Consider the following 20,309-nt stretch of genomic DNA (forward strand, 5'->3'; position numbering starts at 1 on the left):
GCAAAACCGGGATGTCTGGAGTTCCTTATTAAGGCAGGCCTAGACCGGATATCGGTTGTTGCGCCGTTGATGGTGATGAAGGCTGTACCGGGTACAGCAAGGAGGAAGCGATGCATGCCAACGTCGAGAGATTTGATGCAGTGGTAGCAAAAGTACTCAGGGTGGAAAATTTCATGGAAGAAATAATTCCTTGAACACGCTATACGAATTCATCGGACCGAAGTATATGGTAATGTTCACCGCTACATTTAGGTGGTTGTTGGAAACCTTAAAGACACCTGTAAAAAGGCCACAGGCTAGGTTCGACGAACTGATGCTCTCTAAATATAGGACAGCTACAAACACCTACGGTACTCCATTGCGACAAGTACCTTTTGCTGTCAACAGGATGACACAACCCACTCAAATAAGTCCAAAGTGGAAAGTGGTAGAGGACGTAAAGAGGAGCAGAGAAGGAATAGGGGATACTGGTATAGAGCTTCCAACACCAAAAAAACCCGAGGGTTCAAAAAAACAGTAACGGAATTAGCAACGTTCAGATTCCAAATCGGGATCACAAATGAAATCCCAGAAAATGAGAGTAAATGTTTGGATAACTGTGAAACCAAGGAAGCATGTAAAGCAAAGGAAGCCTCTTCCGGATGCAATTGTTATCAAAAGAAGAGGTGACCTCTCTTATGCTGAGATTCTACGGAATGTCAAGGGAGATCCGACGGTAAGCGGCTTGGAAGACAATGTCTCATTAATCAGAAGAACGCAGAAGGGAGAATTGCTGCTGGAGCTTCGGAAGATGCATGACGAAAGGACGCTCAACTACCAGAACTTGGTGGATAGATTCTTAGGTGAGGGGGTTACAGTGAAGTAGTTGACCCGCGAGATAACTGTGTATTGCAGGGACCTTGGCGAGTTCACAATGAAGGAGGACATATGAAGAGAACCGGTGCGGCAAATTAACATTGTTTGTGCAACCAAGTGGCTGGCAAAGAGATCGGATGGGTTGTCTGTAGGATTCGGGAGAAAATATCCCCTCCTATATGGTTTAAATGTCTGAAGTATGGTAATATAGCCAAATATTGTACAAGGAAGCACCATAGGTCTGACCGATGCAGGCGGTGTTGCGCGGTACAAATTGTGAGAAAGACCTTGAATGCAAGGTGTGTAAATATGATTGCTGTTGCTGTTTTACACCAATCGGTACAGGTAGAGAAAAATTGAAGCAAATTATCAGAAACGTGGTTGCAGCCTGTGATGCCTCAATGCCAAGGGATAGAAACAACGCCGACAGTTTACCGACACCGCAGTGGAATGACGAAATCAGGCGACTGCGTGCCGTATGTCTGCAAGGGAAAACGAGTGAGAAACCGGAAGCTCGCGTTTCAGGTATGAAAGGTTTTGTTTGTTTCTTATGTAAGATATTTGAGTGCAGAACTATCCCATTTGTACGAAGCTGGTAATTTATATGAATAGTTAGCATATTAAACTACTCACTTTAATATTATATTCATATTGATATTGAATGTTATTCGCCCTGTAACAGAAGGGAAGGATACGACGGCAACTTCTGTAGTCACCAGAGACGAACTGCTTGAAATCTGCAGTAGAATGAAAGACAATAAAGCTCAAAGCGTGTAGGTCATAATATGGCTACAAACTAGCGATGAAATCTAGATTAGAATTGCGCGAAGCATGCATTCTCGAGGGAAAATTTCTCGGAAGCAACAGAGATTGGTCTGGGACGCTAGTAATCCTCCAGACCAACCATCCTCCTATAAATTCACAATAGGCGAAATGCTAGAGAGGCTTTTAACTTTAATATTAATTTCTTTGTAAACCACACTTTTAGGTACACCGGAACATAGACTGGGTTTTTACAATCAATACACGATATATTTAACCATTAGACTTTATTAAATAATTTGTGTGACTTTATTAAATAATTTGTGTGACTTTATTAAATAATTTGTGTGACTGTATGCTCGTTAGAGGCAGAAGAGAGTCTCGCTTCATGTGTTTCTTTTCTGCCCCTAACTCATGGCACACTTTTCTCGCCGGTCCTCCACTCCCGTGGCGAGCTCCGCAAAGTGGATAGATCCGCGCCATCTATTCGTTCGCATTCGCAACATTCGAAATAAATTTTGAATGCTGCGAATCCTGCCGCGCCACAGGCTGATCTGCAAAATAATGTTTCGAATTGTTCAAAGCCAAGAAGACCTTTGGGACAGTATGGGAATAATTTTAACATATTGTCTAGACAGATCTACCCTGTATCTGAGTACAGCTGCTCAAAAATCCGGTCCAGAAGAAAAAATTGTCCTCGATGTTATCCACCCCTCTTACGAAACACACTGTCAAGAGATTGTGTTGGATGTTGGATTCTTCACGTGGTTAAATGGAGGAACATCCGCATGTTCCATTATGGACCTGCATTATGATGAGCTGCTTTGATTTGTTAAAAAAAAAGGCCCTTCTTCCAGTCGAGTATTAGTCCAAGATAATTAACCATTGATTTAGACTCTATAATCGCCTATCACTATGGGACCTAGAGTCGAGATTTTCTTTTTAGCCAAGATTACAACTTGGGTTTTTCCATTCGCTTACCCATTAAATCAATAAGCTAAGTCTACTTTGCGGCTGTTCAATAGTACGTCCGACAAAAAGTGCCAAAATATCGACTGTATAATCAACTAGGCACGACTCTCCTGCCAGGATGAGTCTTAACGACTATCGTAGAAATCATTCCAAAGGTGCGGACACAGGATCGATCCCTGTGCTAAACCTGAAGTGATCTATTCTCTTCTATCCCTCTAGAGTCTCATAGAGCAAAGAACGATTTCTCAGATATCCCCTCAATGTTCGCACGAATATTCTGGTATACCTAGCATATCTATCCACTTTACAAAAGTGAAGTCCATGACTAACAGTATCCACCATGGGTCTGCACGCAAGTATCACTTTGACAAATCTACTGTCTACTAGCCTGATGAACTTTTCGAACACTTTTTAAGCCGTTTCAAGCAAATAGGGTGATCGATATTCAAACGGCAACTCAGAGTCTTCTTCCCCTTTGCTGATCTCCACCTTTCAGTGGAAAGAAAAAATGCCCTCATTCGGGCAAGCTTTGAATGCGACGATGGCGCCTTCAACACATGAAGGCGCGCTTCGAGTACCATTTGTGAAGCATTTAAATTCTATTCTATTTTCATTAATTTTGTTAATTATGAATACGAAGCTTCACTTTTCAACCTTAATCAGCTGTCTACCCTGGCTGTCTGGCTGGCTGAACGGATACACCGACCAGACCAATGGTAGTTTGATCAACAAGCGGAATAGGACTCCTCGACGACAGGTGCTCACCAAGGAAAAACATCATCATCATCAACGGCACAACAACTGGTATCCGGGCTACGCCTGCCTTAATAAGGAATTCCAGACATACCCCACCCCCCCCATTCTGTCCCAAATCCGATTTGCCCCTTTGTCTCGGCAGGATGAACATCGAGGTGTGTAAGACTTCATCCTGTTGACGTGCTGGTAAAACGTGCGCGCCGAGTGCGGTTGCTCCCTGTACTTTTCGAGATCACAGACGTGTTGGCTATCCCAGGCTTCCTTTTTCCGTCTGTGAAGTCGCTTCTCCGCTCGACGGAGTTCATGATAAGTCTCTGCGCGTGCTCGCGTTCTTTGAGAATACAACATTACTCAGTATGGAGCATTCTTCCGTTCCGTTACTAGCTTACATTCCGACTTTTCTTCTTACTGGGGCCAAGTATGTTTGTGGCCGTATCTATGATAACGTTTCCAGGTGATTGTGAAATTCATTTGTTGATGCATCAACTCCAGGATCTCTGTTGACTGCGGTCATTGCATCTATTCCCCTCTTATAGGTGTTGCGGAGAGCTGTGTTGTGAATGGCTTCAGTGTTAACTCTCACCTGGTTGTCAGAGGGAATTCTGGGTGGTGTTATTCGAACTCGGAACACTGCACAAATCGTTATTCCGTTGTCGTTGCCGAGTTTGTCGTTGTGTTATCCACCCAGTGTGGCTTCGTAGCAAGTTGTTTTCCATGTAGGGTTGTCAGTCCTACCCAACCCCCAACCTGGAGGACCAGTTGGTATAATTTGTTCCGTTTTTAGACGCGGAAGACTCGCCTTCATCCTTCTTCGTCCGCAGTTTTTCGTTATGAAAGAGCTCCCAGCGGTTACCACGTGGAGGTGGAGATAGAGTTTGGTAGTAGAGCTGTTGGTGTTGGTTCAGCAGGCGTTTCCCAGGTTTTATGCTCGATCGTGGGTACCAATTCACGTTTCGCCCTGGGACCTATACTATCCTTTGACTTGATTTTAACCAAATCTACCTTTCATTGAAGAGCAAGCTGGGAAAACATTGTTTGGTCGTCGTCTTAGGTAGCAGGAACATCAGCAAAAGTCTTCTGGGATCAACAAATTGCCAAATCTGGATATACAAAATTTCTCGCGCAAATTGCGGTAAAGTATACAGCGGATAGAGAACAAAGAATGTGGAAGCATTTCTCGAAGAACACCTGAAGCAGGCACAGTTGGCCGAAAAAAGCAACGGCCGACTTCAGATTGAAAGAAGCAGAGCGTACCCTTCTGGAACATCACAACATTTTTAGGGAGAACATGAGATTGATGAGATACATAAGGGATACAGGTAAATTAAACATGAAGTTTGGGAATTTATAGAAGCCAGAAACAAGTTAATGAGGATTTATTTACCCACCCCAGACGTGAGACAATTTAAGATTTCTTTCCTTATTCAAGCAAAAGCACTGAGAAAGAGTACAAGTAGTCACCGAGGTATGCATACCTGCAAAGAAAGAAAGAACTCTAGTAAAACAAAAGGAAACGGTTCGGAATTTTTAAATTAAAATCGGTTTACTGTATGTCTGTCTGTCCGCCACGAGCATTTTTCTCGGAGACGGCAGCAGCGAATGACACCAAATTTGGTAGAAAGGTGAGAAAACGAATACGAATACGAACGAATGCCCACGCATGCAGGGAGTTACATCCTTTTCGTCGAATTTAAGGGGAGGTCCCCATACATGCAAAGGGTGTACATTTTTTTTCACCATATATAGTCATACGGGATATCAAATAAAAGGCCTCTGTTAGTACTTTCCAAAGCTGGTCTTAGTTTTGAAATTTTTTGGAAAGGCGGGGGTGTTCAGGGGGTCGAAATTGATCATTTATTTAACGGGGCCATTCTCAGAAACTGCCCAACTGAAAAATCTGAAAAAATCAAGAGGCTGCCACTACATATGGGCTAGGCTCCAAAATACCTTCCATACCGATATCTGTCCAAATAAAGTTAATAATAGTATATTACTATAATTTTCGGTAATTAACTTCAGAACCCCTCTCCCTTAAATTCGTCCTAGCACCACGAAATTTTCCAGCATAGCCAAGAAATTAATTTCGAATCTATGTTGCTAACCCATTTACGTAAAGTAGGGAATATTTTGAATTAATTCAGAATTCTCAACTTACTGAAGATTGCCCATCACCATAAGGCAATTAATATGTTGAGGTTAATAATATCTGCAATAAAAACATCTTAATCAATAGTGTTCTAGGTTTTTCACCCCCAACAAATGTTTATCAGCTATCATCACTTTTTGTGTAGTTAACTCAAATATTCCCGCAGTCAGCTATCAACGTTTCGGGTGTACACTCCTCTACCTCTTTCCATTTGCCTTATGTAATACGGCCTTCCTATTACCTTCAGCCACTTTCGACTATCTTTCGGTTTTAATCTCTATATCATAAATTTTAAATTAGCAGTCATTTTCCCACTTCCAAGGCGTATTCAGGAAAAGACCTACTTCCTTTTTTGAACCCATCCCGTCTTCATAGTGTTAGGGTGCAATTTTCTTGATTCAGAAATCTTACCCAGTCTTGAGAAGTTGAACGATATGGTCCACTGAAATGATTATTACTGGCTAATAAAACCCAAATTTAAATCTGAGAGTGATTCTTTTAATTGCTTACGGTCTGCAAAAATATCTCGCAAAATTATGATATCATCAAGAAATTTCTCAAGCGTTGGAAAGAGTCATTTAAAGTATTCTTTTCATAACCCAGAAGCACTTGAATCGGAAATGGAAATCAGTTAAAGTCTCTGGCCAACTACAATGTAATTTAAGACACACATGCACGAGTTTACTATATGCAAAAAGGCTTCACTGGTATAGTCGGTAATGGTTTAATGAGAAAACTCGTGAACAAGCGGCAATAACAAACACATAACTACAATTATCTTGCAAGACACCAAATTCCAATTTACCACTCATAGCTGACCTCCCCATGATAGGTAGGTAAGTATCAGTAGCCGCTCAGGGGAGCCAATTAGCGCTGTATTGCGCCCTCATGATGCTACAAACTTCTTAGAGCATAGCTGCTGTTATAAGAATAAGGAAGCAGAGTCCACCCAGCTCAGATCTTCAAAACCAGCCCGTAGTATTCACAAAGTAAAGCAGCTATCCAACGCTGCAGTTAGAGACCTCCCTCCGGTCCTCAAAGGATGGTTTGCCTAGTGTCGGTGCTGGGTCTAGCTGGAGCTAGGTCCGTGCGGACCGTCATAATCTTCTATGAATTTGCATGTGTCCGGCATCGGGTTTTGTTATAGGCGGACCAAATCCTGGCACAAGTGGTAAGCTTTCGCCATCTGAGGTCCGTGCCCGCTAAGTAGTGCACATAGATGCCACACTTGACCGCCAGCGGGACACAGACTGTACCCGCCGGAGGACTGTCAAGAGCAGAACCCCGTCTGGCCAGCCCGTCAGCCCGCTCATTCCCCTCTACAGGGTGCGGCAGCATAACTTCCTTTCTTCAAAACTCAATAAAAACTATTGTATGCATTGGAAAATATTTATTTATTTTTTATAGTGTAGGTGCATGTCTAAAGTTTTTATTTACATTATTTTGAAGATCAAATCTGTTAGGTGACGTCCCCCATTCTCCATACATTGCGTAAACCGATTTCTGGCGTTTGTCATGACTCTTGTTAGCATAGCAGGTGTTATGTTGGGAATTTCTTCTTGGATGTTGGTCTTCAAATCTTGTAGGGTTCTTGGACGGTTCACATAAACACGGGATTTCAAAAAAACCCATAGAAAAAAATCACAAGGGTACAGATCGGGAGAGCGTTCCGGCCATTCCAAATCGCCTCTAATTGAGATAAGGCGCTCTGGAAAGTGTTCCCTCAAAACAGCCATCGATGCTCTTGAAGTGTGTCCTGTTGCACTGTCTTCTTGGAACCAAGTGTCCCCCAAATCCAAAACATCCGCTTCAAAAGTAAACCTCAACGGCAAAGGCACGCTCCTCACTATTCCAACGCATGATGGCGACTGAACCGTGTCGGGACAAAATTTTACAGTATCCCCTCTTGAACGAGACCACTAGCGCTCCGCTATGACATCAACTAACTGAGTGGCGCGCACTTTAAAAAAGGAAGTTATGCTGCCGTACCCTGTATAACCGAGAACCCAACGGAGGGTGACCTTGAGCAAGCCCCGAATATGTTCAGCGCCACAGACGATGTTTGATCCATCGGTAAAAAATGCTGTGTCATAGCCTTGCAACACGCGCTGATCTTCCACTCTGCCCTGAATAGAAAGTTCACAGCGAAGTTGCTCGTGAAGTTCGGCTTGCGTATGACGTAGTCCGTGGGGAATCCTCAGATTTCCTGAGGTATTTCGTTAAGGATGTGACTATGGCCGTAGGACTTCGCGACAACGTATTTAATGCGGAAGTCTAGAGGGAGGTGTAGGACTAAATTGAGCGCATCTGCCGAGTAGGAGTGCAGAGCTCTGGAGCTTTGAAACCTATTAAACTTCTTTCTATGCTGAATTATACATATTTTTTGCTCAAAGCCTGCCACCATACAACAGAACGGTACGTTAGAATGGGACGCATCCCAGCTGTGTATATCCAGAGGACCATTCTCGGCCGGAGACCCCATTTCTTTGCAAAGATTCTCTTGCAGGCATAGAAAACTAGCATTAACCCACAGTTCTGTGTTCAATCTCTACTTTAACTTCGGATCCAAAATTACACCCAGATGTAAAGTATAATACATTGGAGGAAAGAACTAATCTTTGTTCATTCATTGGCAGAAGGTGGAATTCGAATTTGGTTTTGGTTGGATACACCTTTTTCAAATCTTTCCATGATGTCACTCATAATGACGGCAAACACCCGTGACACCAATATCACCAAGTCGTCGGCATACACCACCATCTTCAGCCCGCGCCTGTTCAATATCCGCAAAATTTCGTCCATCACTATCAACCAGAACACCGGAGAAAGGGGACCACTCAGGGAAGAGCCTCTGTTCACAGTTCTGATCGAGTGGCCACCTTCCACACTAGACTGAATTAGCCTGCTTCTTAGCACGGATATTATCCAATCCGAAAGATATCCCTCCAACCCAATACTGGTCACGACTTTTTTGATAGCGTTGGAACTAATGTTGTTGAATGCTCCCTCTATATCCAAGAAAGCAACTAGAGCATACTGCTTGCATTGCAGTGACCGCTCAACCGTGCCAATTACCTCGCGAAGAGCGGTGTCTATGGGTTTGCCTTTGAGGTAGGCGTGCTGGGACTTAGAGAAAGGTGTTCTCTTTATAATCGTCCTTAAGTGGTTGTCCAGGACGCAAGCATCTTGAACACAAAAGAGGTGAGATTGAATGGTCGAAAATCCTTCGCAGATTAATAGCCGCGCCTGCCCGCTTTCGGTATGAAAATCACTCGTGCGCGTTTCCAAGACGTATCCCAAAGAGATATAACCCCGGGAAATTCCGATAAGCCACGGTACAATGCCTTCATGCTGATTTATATACGTAGATTTACCGATTTGATAGTCTGGGCTGGGGCAGCTGCATACCCTTCAGGCAAGGCACTGACTAATAGTCCTTCTCGCTGACGAGGAAGTGCGTCTGAACCAGTAGCTTCAAGGTTTCACCAAAAGAGTCCGTCTGGGAGCCGTCCTACTTTATAAGAAGAAGAAGACCTTTCTTATAAAGTAGGACGGCTCCCAGACGGACTCTTTTGGTGAAACCTTGAAGCTACTGGTTCAGACGCACTTCCCCGTCAGCGAGAAGGACTATTAGTCAGTGCCTTGCCTGAAGGGTATGCAGCTGCCACAGCCCAGACTATCAAATCGGTATAGGAGACCTTCCTATGTTCATTGACAGTCCTTATATGGCTGATAAGTATTTGTGTCTGTAGCAGACGTTTAATATCTCCCTGGTCAGCTCCCTGAGGCTGGATAGGTCTTCATTCCACCCAAGTGGCAATGTCTTCTTGCTGTATTTAGCAGAGCATGAGACTTTTAAAGCGGTTTCGAATGGTCTTTCCAGGGCCTCGACCTTTGACTCCAGTTCGTCTGTCGTGCCACTCTTGCCAATTGGCGCTGTGGAGAGTTTGTTCTTGATAGCTTGACCAAACTTCCTCCAGTCGACCCTCCAGGGGTCTCTGAAGGATTTAGATATCTTTGCGACGAGATCTAGACTGAAAAGTATCCAACTATGATCTGAGGAGGATCTCTGGTCAGGTACTCTCCAGTTCTCCACTTTAAGAAACCCATTGTCGGTTAGTAGGGTAACATCGAGGACCTCCTCCCAACTGTCATAGTTCTCCGAGCTGTCATAATTCTCCAAAATGGAAAATCGTATACTGCCCCTGTTACACGGTGTATATTGATAATAAAATCAAAGAATAACTTACCTATCTGATCTGATCTGATTTCCGAGCTGCCGCAAAGCGTATGCTGTGCATTGGCGTCACAGCCTGTAAACAGGTTGGCCTGATAGATCGTGAGCCATGGAAGCTGAGGAAATATACACGTTCTCCGCTCCCGCCTGCTTCAGTGTGACCACGAATAGAAAATCGAACAAACTCTTCCTCGCGAGAATATATGCTCCAGGTCTGTCTCGATCAGCATCTCGTGTTCTTTGGAATAAATTATAATATTTGCTTTGGGCGAGGACGAGGATCTGCTTGCCTGCTGGTCATGTGTTAGAGACAAGTAGATCTGGCGGGGGATGGACTGAAGCAACAGCCCGGGGATCGTCCTCCCTGTACCGGAGAAGGTGCTAATAGGACTCCAAGCCAAGGTGGAACAGCATACGCCGAGGGCTGCGTGGCCAATGGGGAGCTTGGCCTTTAGTATGTGAACTCTGAATACCTTGGGCACATTCAGTTTCAAATAAGACCCTTACTCTGGTGGCTGGGCCAACCAGGGTGGACATTCTTCCCGGAATACTTGCGGGACCAAGACATGGACTCAATTCTTAAAAAACAAAAAACCACGATAGAAGAAGGTGAGGGTGATGCTAGGCGCATCATCGGAGGATGAACTGCTTGCCTCCAGCCAGGAGACAGTAGCCGTCGAGAGCAGTACACTCGGTGCCAACCGTAGCACCGCTGTGCTGAAAGCAACCCCAGGGACCTCCCGGTGCGGGGCAGCAGATGCAAAAGACCTCGCTAAATACCAGGCGATTGTTGACAAATACAATAGTAAACGCCTGGCAGACGAGCAGATGGCGAAGCCCATTGCTCTGAAACGCAATCGATCTCAAGACGAGGTCGAACAAGATCAGAAGCGGAACAGACTGGGCAAGAGCTCAGACGCTAAGCAACATCCGAGATTCCCAGGAGACCGGTCGTTCGCATCTGGTTGCCAAAAATCCGCATGGATAAGGACAAGCTCGTCCAATTCCTGTGCCTTCAAAACCCCGGGATTCCCATGGATCACTGGGTTGTTACCATGAGGATGAATCTCAGACAAACAGCCAACCTTCACTACTCCGTATAAACGAGGAGTGCCTGGAGGCACTGAAAAAGGTTTACTATAAAGTGCGGTTTGGTGTCAGGAATGCAAAGGTAAAAGTGTTCCGCTCTGCAAAACCGGATGACGACCTAGACCCAATCGACGCCGCCAACGAGCTGTTGGAGAAGATGACGATCGACGGTCCGACGGGTACTGACGAACCCCCCACGCAGGCAGATATTGCGGGGGTAACGCAGATAAATATGCAGCACTCGAAGTGCGCTTCGGAAAATCTGATTGTCTTCCTCTTGGAGGAAGACAACAACATCGCACTAATACAGGAGCCCTGGGTCAGAGGCGACCGAACCATCAAAGGGCTCCAAAGCAAATGTTTTAATTTATTCTACAGCACAGGAGACGCTGATCAGGACAGACCTAGAGTATACATTCTCGCGGGGAAGAGTCTGCACGCTTTTCTGTGTCCGGACTTGAGTTCCAGAGACCTAGTCGGAGCAGGCGGGGACAGAGAACGTGTATATTTCCGCGGCTTACATGGCTCACGACCGACCAACTCCGCCAGAAGAATTTCAACATCTGACGAACACCATAGCAACAAAGTAAGGCAACCTGTTGATAGGCTGCGACGCCATTTCAAAACATACGCTTTGGGGCAGCTTGGAAATCAACTCAACTTCAAACCCATCGGCGTGTCACAGGGGCAGTACACCAACCTTCCATTTCCTCTGCTCGGAGAACTGTGACGGTTGGGAGGAGGTCCTTGATATCCTTGATTCTTACGGTGGAGGACTGGAGAGTGTCTGACCAGATATCCTTCTCTGAAGAAGTACAAGTCGGCCATCGGGACGGCCAAGAGGAGGACTTGGTTGGACTATTGTCAGAATATCGAAAGCACCAGTGATTCCACGAGGCTTGGTAAGATTCTGTCCAAAGAACATAAGAGCCCATCCTTTCTTAAAACGTCGGAATGCTCCTGCGACGGAATCTTCTAGGGAAACCTTGGAGCTGCTGGTTTAAACGGATTTTCCCGCCAGCGAGGAGGACTGTGAGTCAGATGCTTGCTTGAAGGGTTTGCAGCCACCCTAGCTGTGCGAGACTATCAAATCGGTAATTACCGAGGATAAGATCGACCGGGCTATAAACAGTTTTTCTGCATATAAATCTCCAGGCGCGGATGACATAATGCCAGTTATGCTATAGAAGTAGCCGGAAAGGGTTGTACCGTGGCTTGTTGATATTAACCGGAGCTGTATCTCTTTAGGATGCGAACCACAATCCTAGAGGCGCGCACGAGTGGTTTTCATACCGAAAGCAGGCAGGCGCGGTCATGAGCCCGCGAAGAAGCCTGACCTCTTTCGTGCTGAAGACCCTAGAGCGCATTCTGGACACTCTCTTAAGGACGGTTATGGAGACAACGCCTTTCCCAGTCTCAGTATGCCTACCTCAAAGAAAAGTCCACAGAAACCGCCCTCAATGAGGTAATTACGGTTGAGCGGTCGCTACAGTACAAGCACCCTAGCTGCCTTCTTGAATATATAGGGAGCTTTTAACAACGTCAGTACCAACGCCATCAAGGAAGCCTAGACCGGTATTGGATTGGTGGGTATCTCACGCATTGGATTATATCTATGCTAAGTACCAGGATAATCTAGTCGCATCTGGGAGGCAACCACCTGACCAGAGCTGTGAACAGAGGCACGGCCCAGGGTGGCGCCATCTCCCCGGTGCTCTGGTTAATAGTAATGGACGAAATTTTACGTACATTGGACAGCAGCGGGGTGAAGGTGGTGGCGTATGCCGACAACTTGGTGATATTAGTATCAGGGATGTTTCTGTCCATTTTGAGCGGCATCATGGAAGGGGCGTTGCGAAAGGTGTGCCTGTGGGCTTCGGACTCAGCATAAACCCAACCAAAACACAACTGATGATGTTCACCACCAAGACAAGATACCTGAATTCCATCTACAACGGCTGAATGAACAAAGATTGGTTCTTTCCTCTAATGTAAAGTATCTGGTTGTAATCCTGGAAGCAAAGTTAAATTGGAGAAAAGAACATGGAACCGAGGGTTAAAAAGACCTGTATAGTCTTCTATGCCTGCAAGAGAACCTTTGCAAAGAAATCGGGTCTCCGGCCGAGGATGGTTCTTTGGATGTACACCGCTGCAGTGCGTCCGATCCTAACAAACGGCTCCATTGTATGGTGGCTTAATAGGATTCAAAGAACCGCGTGTGCAGGTGCTACTGGGGCTCTGCAGTCCTGCCCGGCAGATGCTCTCAATGTACTCCTGCATCTCCTCCCCCTAGACCTCCACTTTAAATGCGTTGCAGCGTGTAGTGCCGTCAGACTACGTGACTCCGGATGCTGGGCAGCGAAGCCCTGAGGCCACAGCAAAATCCTTGACGAAATACCTTGGGAAATCTGGGCATTCCCCTCGGACTATGCCACACGCAAGCTGAACTTCACGAGAAACTTTGCTGTGGACTTTTCAACCAGTGCAAGGTTATGACTCAGTATTCTTAACCGACGGATCAAATCGACGGATCTCGAATACAGACAGTGTATCCAAGTCGTATGGTCTCCCAGGTTTCGCCAGTATATTCCAAGCGGAAGTACTGGCGATATTGGAAGTCTGTCGATGGCTGGAGCGAGAATCGAGCCCCAAGCGTAACATAGCTATTCTTACCGACAGCCAAGCGGTCATCAGAGACTTATACTCAGCGACGACATCTTCCAGGCTGGTGGGACAGTGCAGAGACGCGCTGAATCGTCTGGGCGGCACGCTCAAGGTCACCCTCCTCTTTGTCGCTGGGCATGGGAATATAGAGGGGAATGAGCGGTGAATACAGTCGGTGTTTCACTGGCAGCTATCGGGGGCCGAGTCTACTCGCACTACCTAACAGCCGCGGGCCTAAGATGGCGAAGGCTTACGAGCTGTGCCAAGTCAAGGAGAATTTGGCCCGCTTATAACATAGCCCGATCACGAGAGCCCCTGTGCCAAACGCGTGCAAATGCATTCAAGATTACGGCGGTCTGCACGGGGCACGGGCCCATAAGGGACCATGCCGCTAGGCTCGGCATGCACTACAGTTCGTATTGTCGAAGCTGCGAAAAAGAAAGGGAAACCCTCATGCACTTTCTCTGCGATTGCCCAGCTCTAGCTAGAGTGAGTTTATGGACACTGGGTAAAGCATTCTTTGGGGACCTCAGAGAGATTTCTAGCTGCAGGGTGGGAGAGCTGCTTTCCGCGAATGCTACGTCCTGGCTGTGAAGATCCGAGCCAGCTAGATTCTGCATCCCTGCTCCCATAACAGCAGTCACGATCTGAGGAGTTTGTGATATCAAAACGGCGCACCACAGCGCTAATTGGGCTCCCCGGAGCGGTCACTGATTATTATTATTCTGTTAAGGGAAAGTCGCACCGCGTCCTTGAAAAACTATTGTGCCCCTTTTACTGGTTATAGTGTACCTACTGATCATAGTATCTCAAGCAGGCCTGTAACCGTTAGGAACTTTAGTATGTTCCCCACTTCCAGATGTTTCAGCTTTGCATCTGGTATTAAGTGTTCTCCCAGATGTCTCGACCTACTTTGCACAAGTGCCGGATACTGTCCCAGGACGTGTATAGAGGTTTCGTCCTCCTCCTCACAAAACCTGCAGGCAGCGTCCGTAGATATCCCTAGCTTCCCTAGGTAATAGTTCAGCCGACAATGACCAGTGAGAATTCCCACAATGATTCGGAGGTTCTTTTTGGTGAGGTTTAAGCAATCCTTTGTACGCATGGGTTCGTATCCCCCAATAAGCACCCTGGACTGCTCCATCCCTGGCAGGCCCGCCCAATATAGTTCCTTCAACCGTTTCTCTTCGTTTCTTAGATTCATAGCCATGAAACCGTTTCTGATTCCACAGAAGGGTTCTGGCCCGTGTAAGACATCCGTGCACCCTTCTTGGCTAGTTCATCCGCTGCCTCGTCGCCTTCCAACCCAACATGGCCTGGAACGCAAAGTATCCAGACCTTGTTGGACGAGCCGAATGTATTCAGTCTCTCAAGGCATTCCCATACCAGTTTAGAGTTCACCTGGTTGGACCTAAGTGCCTTGATCGTTGCTTGGCTATCGGTGAGAATAGCTATGTTCTGCCCCCTGTAGTTCCTTTGCAGATTAAAGGAGGCACATTTGTCACGCCTGGAATATGCTAGTGTACCTGCCCATTGGCTCAAAGTACATTTTCCTTGGACCAATGACACCGGCACCCGCTCCCTCTGCTGTGAGGGATCCGTCAGTGTACCAAGTAATCAGTTGCTGGTTTAAGCCGTATGTCGCAGCCACGCTCTTCCAGTTTGCCTTGTTACTCCAACGTGTTTCAAACTTCTTATCGAAGTGAAACCTCGTTGTCATTTTGTCCCTCTGTATCAGTAATTCGGGATACCGCCTAGAAAGGATATCAGTCTTCCTTCGATTTAGGCAGCTCCCCGTCTCACTCATACTACCGGCCATCCTGAATATTGATCTCCTTGCCTGCATCTGTATGTGCAGATGGAGAGGGGTTAATGGAGAGGGGTTAATCCCAGAAGGCACACATCTGCAAACTGTCGGGGACCTGACAGAAGGGCAACATGCCGTAAATGTGGTCAGGCAGGCCATAAAGCGAGCACCTGCGTTCTATGCAGGGACCGTGGCGCGACTGATGAGAGCATTGCGCACACTGCGGTATCGGGGCGGTGTCCAGTTTTCAGAGCAGAACTGGAAAGAGCTAGGATACGGTCAACATGATTCGCATCCTACAAATCAATATGCACCGGAGGGCAACCGCTCACGAGTTGCTAGCGCAGTTCGCTGCGGAGACCAAAGCTGATTTAGTACTCATCAGTGAGCAGTACCGAAACAAGGGCCCAGTTTCATGGCACCCAGACATATCAGGTACCGCTGCCATCTGGGTTCGGGACGGCACCCTCCTGGGGGTTCTTGCCCAAGGCCGAGGGGACGGCTTTGTTTGGATTCGGTGTTCAGGGATAACGTTTTTTAGTGTCTATCTTACGCCGAATGAGACGATGCCGGACTTTCGTCGGAGGCTTGAGGCATTGGAGGACGCTATCTTAAGCACGGATGGGCGGATCCTGGTCGGAGGTGACTTCAATGCTAGGGCACTTGAATGGGGCATGCCTCACACAGATTCCAGAGGGAAACGAATTTTGGAAATGGCGGCGAGAACAGGACTGGTAATTCTAAACACCGGATCCACCCCAACGTTCCGGCGCCCGGGCTGCGAAGGAAGCATTCCAGACGTAACCTTCGCATCGGAATCACTGGTGTCGCTGGTGGACGGGTGGCGAGTTCTGGAAGAGTTTTCGGCCAGTGACCACCAATACATTGCTTTCGAAGTGGTGAACACAAACTCTCGTTGTGCGCCACCCCAGCGATCTTTCTGTGTATGGAACGTCGCGAAGGTGAACACCGGGAAGTTTGTCGAAACTCTGGGAACGGGTGGGGCCACGCTGAAGGGTACTCCTGGGGGCGGTGGCGCCGCTGCTGACACTGTCGTAAATTCAGTTATGAACCTGATAACGACGGTCTGCGGAGCCTCCATGCCCAGGAAGACATCGAGGCGCGGCAAACCTTCCATATATTGGTGGACAGTGGAAATCGCAGAGCTCCGGAAGGAATGTCACAGGCTCCGCCGCTTAACACAACGTCTAGGCGACCGGGAGGAGGCATGTACCATAATGATGGAGTACAAATCAGCCAAAAGGAGACTCCGCAGCACAATAAACAAGAGCAAAGCTCGCTGCTGGCAAGATCTGATCGACGAGGTGAACGGGGATCCGTGGGGACTCGGTTACAAACTTGTAACCCGAAAAATCGGGGCTCTGCGGAAACCCTGTTCACTTAAGGCCGAGCAGATGGACCGCATTGTGAGGGCACTCTTCCCTGCACACCCCGTATGGGATGGTGACGTCGGCGCGGAGAGCGCAGAGGACTGTCCACTTTTCTCTGTAAAAGAGTTGGAACAGGCAGTCCTCTCTATGAAAAACAAGAAGGCGCCAGGACCCGATGGTATTCCAGCAGAGGTGTACAAACTGGTATTCCAACACCGGCCAGGCCTACTGCTCGGCGCATTCAACGCTTGCCTGAAAGAGGGCATTTTCCCTGCTCGTTGGAAAGTTGCGAGGCTTGCGCTGATCCCTAAAGGGAAAGGCGATCCCGAACTGCCGTCTTCATACCGCCCACTATGTATGCTTGATACTGCTGGGAAAGTGCTCGAAAAGCTCATCAGAAGTAGACTCGCTGAAGCGATACGCGCTGCCGGAGATTTATCTCCTCGGCAGTTTGGTTTTAGGGCAGGAAGATCGACAATTGATGCTGTCATGCAGGTCGTGGACGCCGTTCAACGAGCAGAGGCACATAGCCGCCGAACTCGACGGGTGGTGCTCCTCGTAACGCTTGACGTCAGAAACGCCTTCAATTCCGTAAGATGGAAAGACATTCTAGGCACACTAGACAATACCTTCAACGTGCCGAACTATCTCTTACGGATTTTGAGGGACTATCTGAGGAATCGCTCCCTGCTCTATGAAACACTAGAGGGTCAAAGGTGGATGGAGGTCACGTCGGGGGTAGCACAGGGATCCATCCTAGGGCCGGACCTCTGGAACGCTACCTATGACAGTCTGCTTAAACTCGACATGCCAGAAGAATCGCGCCTGGTCGGCTACGCAGATGATGTCGCAGCGCTTGTTGCTGGACGCACTGTCGAACAGGCGCAAAGCAGACTCGGCATATTGATGCGACGGGTAAGCGGATGGATGACTACTCATGGTTTCAACCTTGCACTGGAAAAAACCGAAGTAGTCATCCTGACTAAGAAGAGAATTCCGACCCTGCGTCCCATATCGTTCGGCGAGTCGATAATCGAGTCAAAATCGGCGGTAAAGTACCTCGGGTTGACTCTTGACTCAAAGATGAGCTTTTCTGAGCAAATCCAAGCAGCAGCGAACAAGGCTGCGGTTGGAGTTTCGGCGTTAAGTAGGCTAATGGCAAACATTGGGGGTCCTACGTCTAGTAGGCGACGTCTCCTGATGAGCTCAACGCAGTCTGCCCTGCTCTACGGAGCAGAGGTATGGGCTGGCGCTCTTAACAAGGAGGTATATCGTAGAAGCCTCGCGCAAGTACAGAGACGGGGAGCTTTACGAGTGGCGTCTGCGTACCGCACAGTCTCTGAACCGGCGGTGATGGTGATCGCGGGAGTTATCCCCGTTGCCCTTCTTGCTAGGGAGCGTCAGGCCATATACAAGCGCAAGGGAGATGAGCCAAGGGAGGTGGTTGCTCGCGAAGAACGGCAACACACTCTAGACGGGTGGCAGCTCTCTTGGCAAAATGAAACTAGAGGCAGATGGACTGCACGGCTCATCGGCAACCTAGGTGCGTGGCTGAATCGGAAGCATGGTGAGACTGACTATTTCCTTACCCAATTTTTAAGTGGGCATGGAAGTTTTCAGTCTTACCTGCACAAGATTGGAAAGGCGCATTCTCCGGATTGTGTGTTTTGCAATGGAGTTGTGGACGATGCCCACCACACTTTTTTTTCTTGTGGAAGGTGGGATGGGGTTCGTCACCAGCTCTATTTAAACACAGGGGATCTCTCTCCAGACAACATTGTGGAAGAGATGCTGAGGACTGCTGACAGCTGGAACCGTGTTGCCCATTACGTTCGGGCCCTTCTCGTTGCTAAGAAGATAGAACTCGACCGGAGGAGGAGCCGGATGACAGGGGGTTCCTTGAACTGACAGTTCCCTTCCTCCTCTCCCCTCCCGTTGGTGAAAGGAATTCTCTGATTCGAAGGCTTCGCAAGGCGGAAGAGTTCGGGGACTAGCCCGAAGTAATGTGACAAACGGTTCCAGGCTAGCTCTCTGACGATGGGGAGGTGTTTAGTTGGTAGTCCGACGATGTACCGAATCGGGAGTCCAACACTGTGTGCGTAAATGCATTCACCTACCCTAATAAAAAAAAAAAAAATCCCAGAAGGACCTCCAGGGATGCCGTTGGGCATGTCCTCATTGCCCCACTGATACACACGCAAGCCAGCCTTTGGAGCTTATGTAATTCCCTAGCTTGTGTGCTGAGCGGTCACTGATATCTACCTACCTACCTTCGTGCCTTTGACTCTGGTTTTTTCTTAGTTTGAAGCGTAAATTAGGCTAATTCTATTACTTCCCTTTCTGAGGACAATATATTTTCATTTTCCTGCGGATTGTTAACTAATTTAAACAAATATTTCACAATAAAATAGAAAATTTATTTCGAACTGTGACCTCTTTTTAATTTCCTGTCTTCTCCGTCCCTTTAAATCCCCTGCCTAACAGGAAAAACTCCGATGAATTGCTTCTGCTCGACCGAGGCTTTATCCGCTTCACGTTGTCGTAAAATCGCAACATATCCGCCTCCAGCTTGGGAACTTCTGCATTGTCCCAAACTTTGACCACAAGGTTGGAATTCGCGGCCGCCATGGAGACTGCAAATTTCAGAACTGAATAGCAAAATCTCGTAATGTTCTCCTGATCGAGGAGTCGAACCCCTGTCGCGTTCGGAGCCATATCAGAAAGGACGCAATTAATTTGCTTTCCGGCGAGGATCGACCGGATTTTCTCCTGGGCCGTCGGCAGTGTGAAGTCCATTCCACCCAGAGTTATCGCGCCCTAAAATGATAATTCCTTTGAAAAAGAGTGTTTAAAGGAATTTGAATAATTCTTTTACCGCAACTGGATGAAATTGGAGGACATCAACGCTCACGACGGTTCCTTTCGGTAGGTGAGATTTCGCTCCACTGGCATTTGTTCGTGTGGCTGCTATTTGCGTCCAGCTGCCAGGGGCTGCTCCACAGTCGATTACTACATCTCCTGGCTTCATGATTTTGTACTTGTCATCTATTTCAAGTAGCTTGAAGGCACTGCGGCAGCGGTAATTCATAATTTTCGCCTTTTCCACGTATGGGTCGGATAGCTGCCGGGTGAGCCATTCTTGGGAACTTTTGCTTTTACCTTTGAGGTTGTTCGGCACGACTTTGGCATGCAGCCGCACTGCAGTCGAGAAACAACGTAAAAACTGGCGTGTCATGTGAAATATGTACTCATTTATTAGAAAATACGACAAATTCTCGTGAAACTTTCAGTACCATGGGGGACAGTGTTAAGGTGACGTTTCTTTTGTTTACAAAATATTGCTGATTGGAACCTATGGGAATGTAGTAGAGAATGCCCAGGTGATGGGCACACATTAATTCGGATGTTGTAGGTAATGAACCCGGAATCTTACTTGTCGACGCCGCATGCAATTTTGTTTGCTTATGCGTAATTTACGACTTTCAGTCTTCAGAGCTTAAGACCCGGCTTATCTTACCTTTTAAAGAAGCAATGCCAATCTCCACTCAGCAGCAGCATTAATACACCCCTACATAACTGCGACGTACTAGATCAATTCCAATCAGTAGTTTTGAGGATGTGTCAGTTTTT

General features: G+C 47.3%; 1 protein-coding gene across 4 annotated transcripts; it reads right to left on the bottom strand.

The window, feature by feature from the left end:
• Positions 1-19,074: 19,074 nt before the first annotated feature.
• LOC119658868 (rRNA methyltransferase 2, mitochondrial) lies at positions 19,075-20,305 on the bottom strand. 4 transcript variants are annotated; one of them, XM_038066628.1, is made up of 4 exons: positions 20,197-20,284; positions 19,973-20,031; positions 19,555-19,902; positions 19,075-19,496 (listed from the first exon to the last, which is right to left on the bottom strand). In XM_038066628.1, exons 2-4 carry the CDS (start codon positions 19,973-19,975, stop codon positions 19,119-19,121), a joined length of 729 nt encoding a protein of 242 aa, XP_037922556.1. In that variant the 5' UTR covers positions 19,976-20,031; positions 20,197-20,284; the 3' UTR covers positions 19,075-19,118. The 4 variants fall into 4 exon arrangements, with proteins under 4 accessions (XP_037922556.1, XP_037922557.1, XP_037922554.1 ...); XM_038066629.1 differs by lacking the exon at positions 20,197-20,284 and adding an exon at positions 20,113-20,131; XM_038066626.1 differs by having other exon boundaries at positions 19,555-20,031; positions 20,197-20,305.
• Between the last annotated feature and the right edge of the window lie 4 nt (positions 20,306-20,309).

This window comes from Hermetia illucens, chromosome 6 (genome assembly GCF_905115235.1).
Source record: "Hermetia illucens chromosome 6, iHerIll2.2.curated.20191125, whole genome shotgun sequence".
NCBI classification, from domain to species: Eukaryota; Metazoa; Arthropoda; class Insecta; order Diptera; family Stratiomyidae; genus Hermetia; species Hermetia illucens.

What these genes read in the sequence shown, in the direction of transcription:
- LOC119658868 (XM_038066626.1), bottom strand. Translation starts at nt 19,914, where the DNA reads ATGACACGCCAGTTTTTACGTTGTTTCTCGACTGCAGTGCGGCTGCAT. An exon ending in TCCAATTTCATCCAGTTGCG is followed by an intron (nt 19,497 to 19,554) that starts GTAAAAGAATTA and finishes TTATCATTTTAG; the next exon opens with GGCGCGATAACTCTGGGTGG.